The 14,944-nt window shown below is 49.2% G+C and overlaps 1 protein-coding gene across 29 annotated transcripts in view; it reads left to right on the top strand.

Annotated features, from left to right (window-relative positions):
- Window positions 1-14,944, top strand: part of LOC104695967 (collagen alpha-1(VII) chain-like) — a 91,782-nt gene that overhangs the window by 65,293 nt on the left and 11,545 nt on the right. For 22 of the 29 annotated variants that reach the window (XR_005604536.1, XR_005604537.1, XM_039571378.1 and 19 more), the window contains 13 exons: window positions 49-108; window positions 787-903; window positions 1,977-2,012; window positions 2,899-2,934; window positions 4,640-4,696; window positions 4,828-4,899; window positions 6,325-6,396; window positions 6,856-6,891; window positions 11,274-11,354; window positions 12,131-12,184; window positions 12,452-12,505; window positions 13,339-13,401; window positions 14,001-14,063. Coding sequence is in view for 27 of the 29 variants with exons in the window: in XM_039571378.1 (XP_039427312.1) it covers window positions 49-108; window positions 787-903; window positions 1,977-2,012; window positions 2,899-2,934; window positions 4,640-4,696; window positions 4,828-4,899; window positions 6,325-6,396; window positions 6,856-6,891; window positions 11,274-11,354; window positions 12,131-12,184; window positions 12,452-12,505; window positions 13,339-13,401; window positions 14,001-14,063 (801 nt within the window). In the remaining 2 variants the exon portion in view is untranslated. The remainder of the gene's footprint in view (window positions 1-48; window positions 109-786; window positions 904-1,976; window positions 2,013-2,898; window positions 2,935-4,639; window positions 4,697-4,827; window positions 4,900-6,324; window positions 6,397-6,855; window positions 6,892-11,273; window positions 11,355-12,130; window positions 12,185-12,451; window positions 12,506-13,338; window positions 13,402-14,000; window positions 14,064-14,944) is intronic. The other 7 variants (XM_039571406.1, XM_039571388.1, XM_039571391.1 and 4 more) reach the window with 6 other exon arrangements.

Raw genomic sequence — 14,944 nt, 5'->3', positions numbered from 1 at the left:
GTGGTGTCCCTGCTCCGAGTGACACCTCCGGAATTCTCTGCTTTCCAAGGAGAAGTTGGCATTGGAGCCGCTGGCCCGAGAGGTCCCCGTGGATTCCCTGGCTCTAGGGTAGGTCCATCCATAAATATTCCAGGCTTGGATTCCTGCAGCTTCCAGCCCCCTCTGGAAGCACCTTTATCTCTCACCTCCCACCCACCCATCCCAGAAATTTCTGAAGGGTTTCAGGCAGCAAAATTCCCTTTTCCTTGTGCTCCTCAGAAGTTTTGGTCTCCTTCCGGCAAAGACGGAGTCGGAATCGGAGGCCGTGTTTCAATTTGCTGCTCCTGTGGCTGTTCCACAAATAAATTGGGAATTTATGGCCCAATCCATTGGGACAAATTCCCCACCTGCTGTTGGATGAGGCCCAGGAGGCAAAACATTCCCTGAGAATGTCAACAGCTGTGGGTAAATCCTGCTGGAGCTTCATTAGCCAAAGGAAATGATGGAATAATGTTTCTGCTCTTCTGACTCTGGCATAAATCTAAATCCCGGGATCTCAGGTTGCCTTGGATTTCTATGGAAGATCTAAATTTGGCCTCAATTAATTTGGAATTTGGACAATTCCTGAGGTTCAAAGGCAGGCGAGTCTTGCGGGAAGGCCAGGAAAGGTCTCCATGGATCCTCCAGCGCAGCTCTTTCATCCCAATCCATAAGAGCACAGGGCCCCTAATCCTGATGGAGGGATGAAGAGGTTGGACAACTCCTTTGGACACAGGGAGACAGGGAATTCCGCCTGCTCCATTCCAGACGTTGGGATGCTTTGTGGATTTGGGATTCCCTGTGTGCCAGCGGCCATCCCTGCCCCTCTCCATCCCCCAGGGTGACGAGGGCATCGTGGGAATGCGGGGTCCCCCTGGAATGATGGTGAGTGTTCCGCTATCCCGGAAAACCGCGGCTCCACGGCTGCCAAAATCCCCACGAGCCATGAGAGGAATACAATGGGATTCTTCCAGTGGGAAATAGAGATTTGGGAACCTGAATTCCGATGGGATGAGGGAGTGGAAATCCTGTGAATTCCATCATGTCCTTGGCCATTTGGGTGACTCATCCCAAGGTTTGGAGGCCCTCCTGGAATATCAATCCCTCCCTGCTGTTGTCAGTTCTGTGGGAAATTTGGGAATTCCAGGGCAGGAATTTCAGGCTCTTGTTCTGCTGGAGGGGGCTGAGTCAGGGGAGACACAAAGCGCAGCAAGAATTTGGATGAACTCCTTATTAGATAGTAATTAATTATTATTTATTCAGCTGTTATTTTTCATGGAATGACAAGAAAGAGGATTTTTTTATAAGGATGCGGAGCAATAGGAAAAGGGGGAATGGCTTTAAACCGGAATAGGGCAGGGATAGATGGGATATTGGGAAGAAATTCTTCCCTGTGAGGGTGGAGAGGCCCTGGCATAGAATTCCCAGAAAAATGCCCCATCCCTGGAAGTGTCCAAGGCCAGGTTGGGTGAGGCCTGGAGCACCCTGGGGTAGTGGAAGGTGTCCATGCAGATGGAAATTCCCATCTTCCTGCATATTCCTGGGAATTTTGCAAACCGCGATGACCACGATGGATTTTCCCCTCTCCAAATGCGCTTCCCATCCTGGCTTGGCCTCCAGGGGCTCTGGAGATCCTCATCAAGGATCCACCTCCACTTTGGAGGAATCTCCTGGAGCTTTTCCTTGATGCTGAGGGTCCAAAAATCCCAGTGGGATTCTCGAAATGAGGGAATCCGGCTGAATTGATCCATCTGCCAGGAGATCCTGCTGGTGGGCAGAGGATTGAAGCAGGAGCTCCTGTGCTGCTTCTTCCAGCTGTTTTTCCATGCTGGAGCCCATCCCTGGAAGCAGCTCTGCCTTTGGGTGGAGGCTGCTCTTCCCAAACTTTCCCACCTTCCCATTTTCCTCCTGTTATTGTGGATCCTCACTTTTTTTTTTTTTTTTATGGCATTTTCCAGGGTCCAAAAGGCTTCCCGGGAGTGAAAGGCCAAAGAGTAAGAGCTGATATCTTATCTCCCACTCTTATCTACAACCCTTATCTTATCTACATCTCTTATCCACACGGTGCCCTGATGTTGGGGGGAGCAGCTGCCCCTGTAAAACCAGTGCGAATAATCCCAGGATCAGCCTTTGGGAATAATCCCAGGATCTCCTGGGAATGGGCTGGGAGAGCCCCTGGATCAGCCTTTGGGAATAATCCCAGGATCTCCTGGGAATGGACTGGGAGAGCCCCTGGGTGAGCCTCACGTGCTCTGCACTCCAGCTCCTATTCCATACACATTCCATAAAAAGATTTGAGGGAGAAATTTGGGAAATCCTTCATTTTTCGGGTGCCATCTCCCCCCCTGCGGGATGGAGATGCTGAATCCCGTTGGGATGGGAAATCCAGCAGTAATTCCACATTACGGATGTGCTGAGCCATGGATGGAGTCAGGAAAACCCCCTCAGTCCTTTGGGGTTTCGTTCATTGTCAATGCCATAAATCTGGCCTCAATTAATTTGGAATTTGGACAATTCCTGAGGTTCAAAGGCAGGCGAGTCTTGTGGGAAGGCCAGGAAAGGTCTCCGTGGATCCTCCAGCGCAGCTCTTTCATCCCAATCCATAAGAGCACAGGGCCCCTAATCCTGATGGAGGGATGAAGAGGTTGGACAACTCCTTTGGACACAGGGAGACAGGGAATTCTGCCTGCTCCATTCCAAACGTTGGGATGGCCACAACATTTCGGGGGGAGCCGAGGGTTTTCCAGATTGTCCAGAAGATCTGACTTCCAGCTCCAGGAGATTTTAGCGCCTTGGAGTGGGAATCAGTGGCCTGAGCAACACAGGAGGGAATGAAAGGGAATAATCCATCTCTCTTATTTTTTCTTTTCCTTGGTTTAGGGTGATCGGGGACTTCCGGGACCAAAGGGAGAACGAGTAAGGACATTCCCGATGTTTTGGGGGTTTCCTTTCACTGTGTGGCTCCAAGGAAAGCCTGGATCCATCCTCTCCTTGCTGTGCCTATGAAATGAAGGAATCCAACTCATGGATTCTCCCCCTCCTTTTTGGGGGGGTCTCCACCAGTTTAAATCCCAGTTTTGGATTCCATCCCTGCGCTGGAAACATCTCTTGGAGCGGAGTTCTTGGGATGGATTTGATGGGATCCTCCAAAGCAGCAGCTTAAAAAAAAAAAAACAACGTAATTTTGGGAACGATTTGCTGGGGCACAAAAATCCTGAATTAAGGCAGGAAGAAAATTCCCCCTGATTTTTGGAATAAGCAGCTGACCCCAAAGCCAACCTCAATTTCCAACAGCCCGAGCCGGCTCCTGGCAGGTAATGGGAAAATAACTCCTCAAGTGCTCCTGGAAAATGCTCCGAAACTGCTGAACTCGTGCCCAGTGTTTTGTTAAGTTCCTTCCTGGCTGGAATGGCTCGTTGGAAAATGAGGTTTGGAAAAGCTCCGGGATGATGATGCCGCCTTTGAGTCACGCAATATTCCGTGATTAAGGCCCATTTGTCTCCGAGGAAGCTCCTCGGGAAAGGAACTCGCTCCAGACACCAATCAGTTCTTAATTTTCTTCGTGAGGAGGCCTCCAAACTCTTCCCAAGCCGAAGGAATGTGGGATGCATTTTCCAAAGGATGCCTTAAGATAAGGTGGAATCGGAGATAAAACAGGAGCGGGAGGGAAAAATTGGCTTGATTGCAGCTTCATTTTCCTTCTCATTCCCCCTGGATCAATGTGGGAATAGCTCTGTGAATCCCAGGGTTTGTGTCCTGGGTTGGATTCAACTGCAGGATTTTTAGTCTCCTTTTTATTCCCAAAATTTGTTGAGCCCCATCCTGCCTCTGTTAGAGAGCTGGGAAGCAGGCATGTGGATTAAACCAGGTGAGGGCTGGATGAAGTGCAAAAAATGCCGGATTTTTGGGAATATTGATGGATGTGGGGTTGGTAAAACCCCGGCAAGGCAGAATTCCTGGATCAGGGAAATTTCCACTGGAGGGACTTGAGTGAAGGGAATCTTTTCCCAAGGGGACACAGCTGCCCCTCAGAAGGTGCCTCATCCCTTTGGAGACACAGCCATCCCTTTTCCAGAGCCGAGGCATTCCTTGGAATAGCCTGGATTCTGCTCCCTGAGGAGCTTGGCAGGGATGTGTCCTTGGGGTCCCTGTGTCCCTGTGGCTCTTGGGGGTGACACTTTGGGGGCATCCCAAAGTCCGGGGGTGACCTCAGTGCCACTCCCGTTCCTCAGCTCCAGAAACCAGGACAGATCCATTCCCTGTCCTGCCCATGGCCACTTCCCAAGGCTGGGAAGAGCGGGAAATCCCGACGCCCTGAGTGACAAAGCCACGTGGCACTCATGGAATCTGTCCCAGCACGGGCAGCCTGGGATCAGGGATTTGTCCTGTTGTCCATTTCCAGTCGGGAGAAGATCACTGGGATAATTCCAGTGGGCTCCAATGTTTTTGGGGACAGGAGGTCGCTGGGAAACCTCAGGATTTGGAGGTTTCTGGGCGCATTCATGATCCAGCTAATTAAGGGTGATTAACCCTACCAATTAACGTTGTTGTTAATCACTGCATTCCCAGTGGGATCCGTGAGCTCCCGGTGGATCCCATTCCCTGTCTCTCCCTTCTCCAGGGTGAGTCCGTGACCGTTTTCGGACCCCAGGGCTACAAAGGCACCAAAGGAGATCCCGTAAGTTTGACTTTCCAAGCTGTCCCTTCCCCGCTTGGGATCAGCACTGGGAAGCAGCACTTGGATCCAGCTGGATCCTCCCAGGAGAGATGGAAGAATTGGAATCTGCTAATTCCTGGTTTTCCTTTCAGGGCGAGCAGGGACTGCCAGGTTTCGATGGAGACAAAGGCGAGAAGGGAGAGGACGGACCCGTAGGAGAAAAGGTGGGAATTTCCCAAAGCCTGTGGGGAAGGGACTGAGGATGGTGAACGGAATTCCCAGAAAAATTATGGATGCCATAATTTTTTGCCATCCAATTATGGATTCCATCCCTGGAAGTGTCCAAGGCCAGGCTGGACACTGGGGCTTGGAGTAGCTTGGGATAGTGGAAGGTGTCCGTGCCCATGGATGGGATTGGAACTGGATGGTCTTTAAGGTCCCTTCCAACCCAAACCATTCCAGGATTCTCCGGTCTCTGCATCCTCCCTTCCCTGCTGGAAAACATGGACACACCCAACTCTGGCACCAACAGGGAGAGGAGGGGGCTGAGCTGGGCTTGGGAACACCAAACACATCCCATATATCCGGTGTCCCAGTGGGAAAAGTCACCACTGAATTCCCACATCCCCCTCTCCCTCCGGGAGCCATCCCTGCTCCTGGAGCCTTTGGAATGCTCTTGGTAAGGCTTGGATGGCTCCTGTGTCCCTGCTGTGTTCCCTGGGTGGTGGCAGAGCTCCTCCTTCTCCCTCTGCTCCCCAAGGGCTCATCCCAGGTCCCAAGCTGGCCCCGCTTTCCTGGGAGGAATCACGGAATTCTCCCACTCCCAGCTGAGTCACAGCTCCCGTCTCCGTGTCCTACTCATCCCTATTTCCGTATTATGGAAATGGCTTTGGCTTCACAAGCCTGACCCAGGGCTGAATAAATTGAAGCTCCTGCAACAGCAGTGACACATCCAGCTCCTGTTATTTCCCATGGGAAGCTGGATCCCGGTGTAGTCCAGGTGGGAATTGCTTGATCCAAGGTGGGCATCTCCCTTGGGAAGAGGCAGAGCCTGCCCTTTTCTGATCCCGCTGCTCAGGTGCCCAAAGTGAAGGAAACTCTTGGAGATGCTCCTATGGGGATGGGGGGGGCTCCTGTGGTTTTAAGTCGGATAAAATTCCATAGATTTCATCTGTCCGGTTGGATTCTGATAAAAAAGAATCCATAAAAAAGAATCCATAAAAAATATTCCATTAAAAAGAATCCGTTAAAACTATTCCCTAAAATAACACACAAGCATCTCCTCTCGGACAAATATCTGGATGACTTCGGACAGAGTGGAATCTCCACCCCCAGTGGGCCCAGCAGGGTGTTCTCCTTGATTTTTGGCATGGATACAGCTCATCCCAAGGGTCCAAACCCCCTTCCCTTCCTGCCTTTTTTCCTTCAGTCCCCACCACTGGGCGAGGAATCTTTTCCATAACAATTCCCAAAGGTTCCTCCCAAGTCCTTCTGCCACTGGTGGCTTTCTTCCCGAGCCCTGGGATGGAATTTTGATATGGAAAAGGTGCTTTTGGTCACCTTCTCTGTCATCTCCATGGGTTTTTCCATGGATAACTTCCCGAGAGGAGGTGCTCAAAATGTATTTAACAGGATTTTTAACATTTTAGGGAATCAAAGGAGAAGCTGGTTCCAAGGGAATGATGGGACTTTTCGGGAGCAGAGGACCCGTGGGACAGAAGGTGAGCTCCCAACTTGAGGCATCTCCTCCCAGAACTGAGGTGGAAAATCCCATCACGGTTTTCCCATGGAATATAATTCCTCATTCCCTCCCCAAAACTGCTGATTGGAATGATTGAGGCTCTGGAAAAGCAGGAGAAGCTGTGCTTTTCCAGGAGAGTCCTAAAGATTTTAAAGGAGCAGAGCGCTCTGGGAGCTTTTCCAGGCTGGAATGGCCAGTAAGGAGCTCCTGGAATGTCAGTATTCCAGGAGGGAAGTGACAGATGTTCTCCAGGCTCTATTTAGAGCCGGTGGAATCCATCATTTTCCAGCTGGGATAGTTGGGATATCCCACTGCCCTTCCAGCTGCTGCTGTAGGGAGCCCCTCAAAGCCTTCCTTGTCCCTTTTCCAGAGCTCCTACAGCATTCCCTGTTTCCAGAGGGGTCTTTCCCATGGTAACTCATCCCCATTTTCCTTGCAGGGGGAGCCAGGAGAACCGAGCTCGCCGGGATCTGCCGTGAGTCGGAAAATGTTTCCCTTTCTTCCAAATCCTGCGTGTGGAGGAGGTCCTCCCACAGCCAGGAATGTGGGAAGGGGTGGGAAGAGTCCATGGGAACTCGGAGCTGCTCCACAAAGTCCGTGTTCCAAGAGGTTTTGCCGGAAAACCAGTGTGGATATCTGGGATCACAACCAGAAGTTCGGGTTTATGGCTTGTGGAGGAAGTTCTGTGAGGGTGGGGAGGCCCTGGCATAGAATTCCCAGAAAAATCATGGATGCCCCATCCTTGGAAGTGTCCAAGGCCAGGTTGAATGGGGTGTGGAGCAACCTGGGACAGTGGGAGGTGTCCCTGCCCATGGGAACTGGATGGGATTTAAGGTCCCTTCCCACCCAAACCATTCCAGGATTCCAGGATTTTCCATTAAGGAACACAAGCAAAATACATTTAGTTGATGTTTTGGATGCCTTTGGTGTATTCGCCCCAAGTGGAAAAGTCTCCAAGCTCCAAAGACTCCCAGAATCATGGAATCGTGGAATATTTGGAGTTGGAAAAGACCCACCAGGATCATCGAGTCCAGCTCTTAAATAAAGGGCGCAAACTCCAAATTTCCAAGGCTGTCCAAAGTGAAATAAGTCCCCGTTGATTCCCGGTCACGGCTGTGGAATTACTGACAGGCCTGGAATCCAGCCCGGGAATTGCTCACTGAGGAAAAGGCCCTCGTCCCATTAATTATTTTATTTATTATTTTCTTAATTATTTTATTTATTATTATTATTAATAATAATAATAATAAACAACCTTCTGAGTACTTTGCCAACGCCTCGAGGCCGGAACGTGCTGCGAGAGCTGGGATCAGCACTCGTAGGCGTTGGATTGAGGATATTTATGGAATTGTTTTGTAGGGAACACCTGAATCCATGAGGTGAATCCATCCAGGAATAGAGCAAAGTTTGCCGAGTGGAAAGGGAGCCCAGCTGGATTCCAGCATCCTGTTTTCCCCTGGTTTTTAGGGATAATAACTCCCACAAAGTGGTGTCCTGCCATCCATATCTGAGCAAAACAAAGGAATTTCCTTCTGGAAATATCCCGGGATTCTGCTGGTGCAGGGCAATGCTGCCTGTGCCAGACTGAGATAACAGAGCTGGGGTTTGGTTTCCCATCCCATTCCCAAAATTTCAAAAGCCAGATCCGAGCTGGGACGCTGCTGGAAGATCCAGGATAAACGACATCCTGGCTGGAATTCATCCCACCACGGGTTACCCCAGGCAGGTTCACTTCCCACTGGTTTTATTGGAAGATTTAGGGAATTCCCATTATTCCCATCCATTCAGGCACCTGAGGGAGGATCCTGATGGGAATTTTGTCTCCTAAGTGCTCCCACTTTGGTTATTCCTTCCCTGAGTTATTCCAGAGCTGTCCATCATTCCCCAAATCCTCTTTTCCCCTTTTCCTGAGGACAGAATGTATCCAATGCCAAATCTTTAAGGTAAAGCTTCGTGCTCCTCATTTTCCTTCATTTCCCTCCAATCCCATCTTTTATTCCCACAAATTTTCAACAACTGCCACTCCCGCTGAATTCCCTGGCAGTGATTTCAGCACCCTCATCCCTTTACTCTCCCGATTTTCTGATCCATGGCAGTCCCCAGCCGAGCTGACAGCATTTGTGTCTTCTCCCTGCAATTGTTCCTCGGGAAATTTCAATGGATCCGCTTGACTTCACAAAGGGGTTCGGTTTTGGTATTCCACACGTCTCCTCCTCCTCCTTCTCCTCGTGCCCCTTTTCTAAAAGCCCTGCTCCCTTTTTATTTTGCTATTCCTGCCTCGCCTCCCTCTTTTATGTTCCAATTGCTGCCTGTTATTCCCATTAACTGCTCCTTTGGATCATGGATTAAAGCTTCCAGCTCCTCTTCTTTATTCCCTGTGATTCTGCCTTAAAATGACAATGGATTAATCCATTATTCTCCCCCAAACTCTGATTTTTAATACTCTTTTCCTCCATTTCTTGCTCCCTATTTTGGTTTTCCAGGAATTGTGAATGCCCAGAGTCTGGAGTGCACCAGACCCGGAGTTCAGCAGGAGTGGAGATGGTTTATAAGCAGGAATTTGACTTTATTATGGATATTAAGTTTCCCAGGGAAGCTGGGATCACACAGAATCCCGAAATGCTGAGGCTTGGATCATTCCCTTCCAGATCCTCTCATTCCAAACCCCTGCCATGGGGGATTTTCCACTAAACCAGGCTGCTCAGGCAATTCCAATCCCAAACACCAATAGGTTTTTTTTGGGAAAGATCCTCAAAACTGCAGCAAATAATTGTGGCCGGACCCATTCCGACAAAACCCAGCAGGGAAGGGATAAAAACACGGCTGAAACTCCGAGGTGGAGACTCCATTTGCATCATCCCATCAAATATTGAGGAGCAGAAGCCCAGGAGGTGGAAAACCTTTTAGGAGAAGTTTGGAAATTCATCCTCCTTTTGATGTGTGGCTTCAAACGGCTCCGTCCTTTTGGTGGGGGGAGGGAGCACCCTGGGGGCATCCTGATGGATTCCAGCCTTTCCCGAGGTGTCCCAGCTCATTCCCAGCTTCTCCCTGGCTGCTCCCTGGCTCCAGCCCGGAGCTCCGCGGGAATTTGCGCCTGGAAGCAGAGGATCCGAGGTTTCTGTGCGTCACAGGGTTGGTGACTCAGCCTCTCTGCGTTCCCTTCCCGGGGTGTTCGCAGTGAAATTCCAGCCATGCTTTAATCCCAAATCCAAAGAGCCGGAGCCATTTCCAGTTAATTCCCGCAGTAATTGCCATTCAATTGCCATTTGCTCCCGTTTATTGTCCAGCCTCCGTTTCCCTGGCACAACACCGCGATGGAAATCCGAGGGGACAAATTTCCATTTGGCTTCTTGGCCTTTTCTCTTTTTTTTCCCCCCCATTTTTTTTGTTTCTTAATTTCTCCTATCCCATCTTTCCCATGGCCTTGGAAGACATCACCTCCATGACCTCCTTCCCCTTCAGGCCATGTCCAATCCCAATTTTGAACCTTCTTATCCATATTCCAAAGGCTCTCCAGCCCATGATAAGCAGGAAACCACCTATGGAGAGATAAAACCCAGGTCTAAATCTTATTGATGTTGCCTGGTCTAAGTAGGCCAGGCTTAGACGCAGCTTTCCAGCACGTCCTTAAGTGAGTTTAACTTTCCTAAAAGCATTTGGGATTCTCTCAGGATGAGAAGGATCTCATGGAAAGCAGGAAAATGAGTTGGACACAGACAGGAAAAAAAGGAAAACCTGGCACAGGAGACATTTGGGACAATTCAGGGAAATATTAAAGTTAATTAGGAGAACTCTAATTAATGTCAGGTTTTTTAGTGCTCAAAAAGAAGCTTTTTAGCTCATTCTTGCTCTGATCCCAGCTCCCAGCTCCTTCCAAACTCCAGGCACTTGAAGGTATCCCGGATTTGTGGGATTTAACCATCACATGAATGGTTTATTACCCTCCAATCTGTCTCAGCAAACAGAGATATTCCCATTTTCCATGGGTTTTATGGTTTATTTATGTCCCCAGACGGAATTTTATATCGATTGTGTCAATAAATAGTTACCCATAAAGAGATTATTTGTGCCTGATAGTGCCAGGAGTATGAAGGAACATGGATTTTCCCTGATCCAGACACACAAATCTGCTGATTTTTTAATCTAAATTCCATTGTTAATGAATTTATTTCCTTCCCATGACCACAGCAAACAAATTCCAGGCAGAGAATTCCGCTTGTTCAGCTCCTGATTTGCTCAATTCATTCTCCCCTGAGAGAGCTGAGAGGCTCAAGTGGGATCAATCCAATTTCTCCTTCACATCCAGGTGCTGGAAAATGCCATCCCAATTGGTCAGGCTGGATGAGGAGGCTGTGACAGGCTTAGGGAAAAAAATTAAGAATTAAAAATTAGAAGTAAATTAGGATTTTTGAGCAGCTTTATCTGCTCTCAGAACAGTGGGAGACTCCATGAAAAGAGGTCCCAGTGCCAGATGTGGCTCCAGAAGCCAAAAAATTCCAAAACGGGACAAAAGAGCTGCAGCTCCCTGGGTCACACATTCCTTAAACCCCTGTTCCCATTCCCAATCCCACCCAAATGCTCTGGGCCTGCAATGACCCTTTTGCTGCCACAATTTCCCAGGCTGGAATTACAAATTAATCCCCTCCCAGGTTTCATTTGCCAAGGATTTACAATCCCATGGAATTGGGGTGAGGAATGGGAGCTGAATCCCAGCCTTGGGTCTTGGGGCTGTTGCTGGGGGAGCTTCTGACCTCGGATTGAGGGGTCCTCCGGTTGGCTTTCCATCCTGGACTGTCCTCATCCCTCTTCCCTGGAAAAAGTGAGCTCTGGGATGAAATTTTCCTGATTTTCTGGCAGGGTGCAGCAGGGCTGGATGGGAAGAACGGGATCAAGGGAGCCAAAGGTGACAGAGGACTGCAGGGGCAGAAGGGGAAGCCGGTGAGTGGCGGAAAAGGACATGGATTGTTTGGAAAAGGCTCTGCTGCTTCCTGGATCCCACATTCCTTCCCAGGCCTTCCTGGATCCCACATTCCTCTCTGTGCCCTCCTGGATCCCACATTCCTCTCTGGGCCTTCCTGGATCCCACATTCCTTTCCAGGCCTTCCTGGATCCCACATTCCTCTCTGTGCCCTCCTGGATCCCACATTCCTCTCTGGGCCTTCCTGGATCCCACATTCCCTTCTGAGCCTTCCTGGATCCCACATTCCCCTCTCTCTGCCTTCCTGGATCCCACATTCCTTTCTGTGCTTTCCTGGATCCCTCATTCCTCTCTGGGCCTTCCTGGATCCCACATTCCCTTCCATGCCTTCCTGGATCCCACACTCCTGTCTCTTCCCACTCCCTAAAGGCCTCAGGGCCTTTCTCAGGCTCTTCCCTAAAACCTGGAAAAGTCTCCAATGCACATCCTGAGCTGGTTTTTAGGAGTTGTCCTCCTCCAGTTCCCAGCATGTCCATATCCCAAAATTTCTTAGCTATCCCATGTTTCCCAGCCTGAGTTTTCCTTTGCTTCTTACCAAGGCCCAAATTTCAAGTTCCAAGTCCAGCTCTGCCTGAGGGAGAGCAGGGAACCAAAGAATCCTTCACCAAATCTCACTTTCCTGGGATCAGCAGGTTCTCCCTCAGGGAGGCTCCCAAAAAACTTCCTGCACATGGATGGGATTTGGGCGCGTGATTCCTGAAAATTCATCTCCTTTGTCCTTTTTTCTTCCGTGTAGGGAGGGAAAGGTGACCCTGGGACCGCTGGTGACGCCGGGCAGAAAGGGACCAAGGTAAGACGTGGATGAGATCCTGTGGAATCTCCATCCTTGGAAATGCCCAAAATCCATGGGAACGCGGTGAACCAGCTTTGGATGGCACCGCTTGGATTGGGACTCAGAGAAATGTTCTCCGGAGCTTCTTCCAACCTCAACCACTCGGTGATCCTGGGAAATAAAGCTTGGGACAAGCAGAGATAGGGAAGGATCCAAGGGAAGAGCTTGCAGGCCCCTCAGAATTCCTACTTTGCCCTCATTCCCTGTGTTCTCCTTTATTCCCAGGGCTTGCGAGGGCTTCCAGGCCGGATCGGCGCTCCCGGAGCCAAAGGCACCAAGGTGAGCCAAGCCCAGCTTTCCACCGTGCTCCAGCTGCCCCATTCCCAGAATTGTTTCCCACTCATCCCCAGGACAACATCATGCACGGAATCATGAGGAATCCACCCCATTTCTGTGGGAAAGTCCCCCTTGGAAGGCCCATGAAGAGCAGGGAATCACAAATTGGGAAGCTTAAAGGCTTGCAGGGAACTTTGTGATAAGTTGGGGTTAAAAACTAAACCAAGCCCTGCCCAAATCCCTCCTGATCCGTGGCTTAGCAACGGCCTGGGCTCAGTTCTAAGTTCGTGCCCAGCTCTTATCAGCACCATTAGTCCCTTATCAGTAAACAACGATAATGAGCCTTAATGGGCTTTTTATGGAGGGTTTGGAAAGCTTGATAAGAGAATGGGGAGCAGTTGGTGACAGAGCCAATGTTGTTGTTATTATTGTGGTTATTATTATTATTATTATTATTAAATTTTAATTATTATTTATTATCATTATTGCTGTTAATATTCTGTTGTTTTCATCGGCCCCGCTCCATTTCGTAATGGAATTTTTATCCCGGGAATTTCCCACCTACTTTCCTGTAGGTGAGCTTGGAGCTCGGACAATCTCCAATTTTAAGGATCTCCAATTATCTTGGTTCTGAGTTAAATTAGTGTTAATTAGTTAATTTGTTTAATTCATTATTAGTTAAGTTTTAGTGATCCAAAATTTCCAGGCTGAAGTGAGACTTTATCTCTGAGTGTCATCCCTGGATTATCCCTTTCCTTGCCTTTCCAGAGCCAATTTTCCCAATGTTTTTGGGGTTCTTTGTCCTCACAGCCCCTCCGCTGCTTTTCCATCCACAGGGAGAAATTGGCAGTCCTGGAAAACCGGGAATTCCGGGACCAAATGGACGACCCGGAGCAAAGGTGAGCATCCGAATTGTCACAGAATCATGGAATGGTTTGGGAAGGAACATTTGGGAAAACAAGAGTTTTCCCAAAAGTTTCCCAAATCCACCTCTGGAAAGGGCTCATTTCTTCCAAAGGGAAAGAATTGGGTTATCCTGGATCTATTCCCATAAACCAGCATGGATTGAGTTCTTCCAAAGGGCATAAATTGGGTTATCCTGGATCTATTCCCATAAACCAGCATGGATTGAGTTCTTCCAAAGGGCATAAATTGGGTTATCCTGGATCTATTCCCATAAACCAGCATGGATTGAGTTCTTCCAAAGGGCATAAACTGGGTTATCCTGGATCTGTTCCCATCACCCAGCATGGATTGGGTGAAGATTCTTGGACACTGGGATTGGGATCTTTACTCATCTCCTCAGCCGAGTTCATCCATCCCAATCCTGACATTCCACCAGCTCCTTTCCATTTTACCGGGATTTTTCCCTCTCCTGGAATACCACCAGAGGTGACACTCAGTCAATAACTCTAATCCAAGGAAAAACCAGATCATTCCCAAAATCCCAGCCTTGCCAAGCCCGCATTAGCCATGATTTTATCTTGGCTCCTTCCAGGGCGAACCGGGAGCCTCAGGGAACGACGGCGCCTCAGGAATTCCTGGGGAGAAAGGAGAAAAGGTTGGTACCGACCCCGCTGCCATTTCTGAGGAATAAATCCCACATCCATCAGGTGGAGTTAACAAAATTCAACATTTTCCACATCATAGGTGCCCTTTCCAGCGGGGAAATGTCAACGGGTTGGAACGTTAGGCTTGGGAATGCAGTTGGAAAAGGGCAGGGAGAGAGGTCTCCTTAAATTCACCTCTGTCCATGGATAAAATCCCAGGAGGAGCCGGCTTAGCGTGAGGAAAAGCCATCCGGAGGGACTGGGATTCACTGTCAGAGTTTTTTCCACCACCACTCCCAGGGTAAATCCCTGGGATGCTCTGGGGCAGGAGAAGTGGATCAGGCTGTGGCCTCCTTGGCATGGGAAATGGGAAAGGTCTCTGAGCTGATCCCGAGTTGTGGTCTCATCTCCTTGAGGAATTCCCACCTGGATCACCCCCCACCAATCTTCCTTCTCTGCGTTCCTTAATTTCCTGCTTTATTCCTTAAAAAAAACCCCACACCGAAATTTGTACTTCTCCATAGGGAGAAAAAGTCCAGGATTTCTGTTAAAATGGTAAATTCTTAAGGAAAAAAAATGAAATCCCACAATCCCAGCAGCCTCCATCAAATCTCTTGGCATTTTCCAGTCTCTCAGGCCCTTCCCGCATTCCAGTCTCCAGCTGATTTGGGATCTTAAAGGATTTTTTTGATAACAAATCCATTCCTCATTCCCAGATGAGGTCAAACACCTCCTGAAGTCTCTGGTTGGAAGCAGGGAGATCATTCCCAGGGAATTCTCATTCCCTTCCTCTCCTGTTCTTCTCTTCTCCCACAGATTTGTTTTCCAGCACTGCTGCACGTGGATCTTCCCTTATTTAGTGGGAATATTTTAATGGGAATATTCTCTGTTC

Source organism: Corvus cornix, chromosome 1A (assembly GCF_000738735.6).
Source record: "Corvus cornix cornix isolate S_Up_H32 chromosome 1A, ASM73873v5, whole genome shotgun sequence".
Taxonomy (NCBI): domain Eukaryota; kingdom Metazoa; phylum Chordata; class Aves; order Passeriformes; family Corvidae; genus Corvus; species Corvus cornix.
Note: the sequence above shows the minus strand (reverse complement) of the source record. Positions and strands in the feature narration are given on the sequence as shown.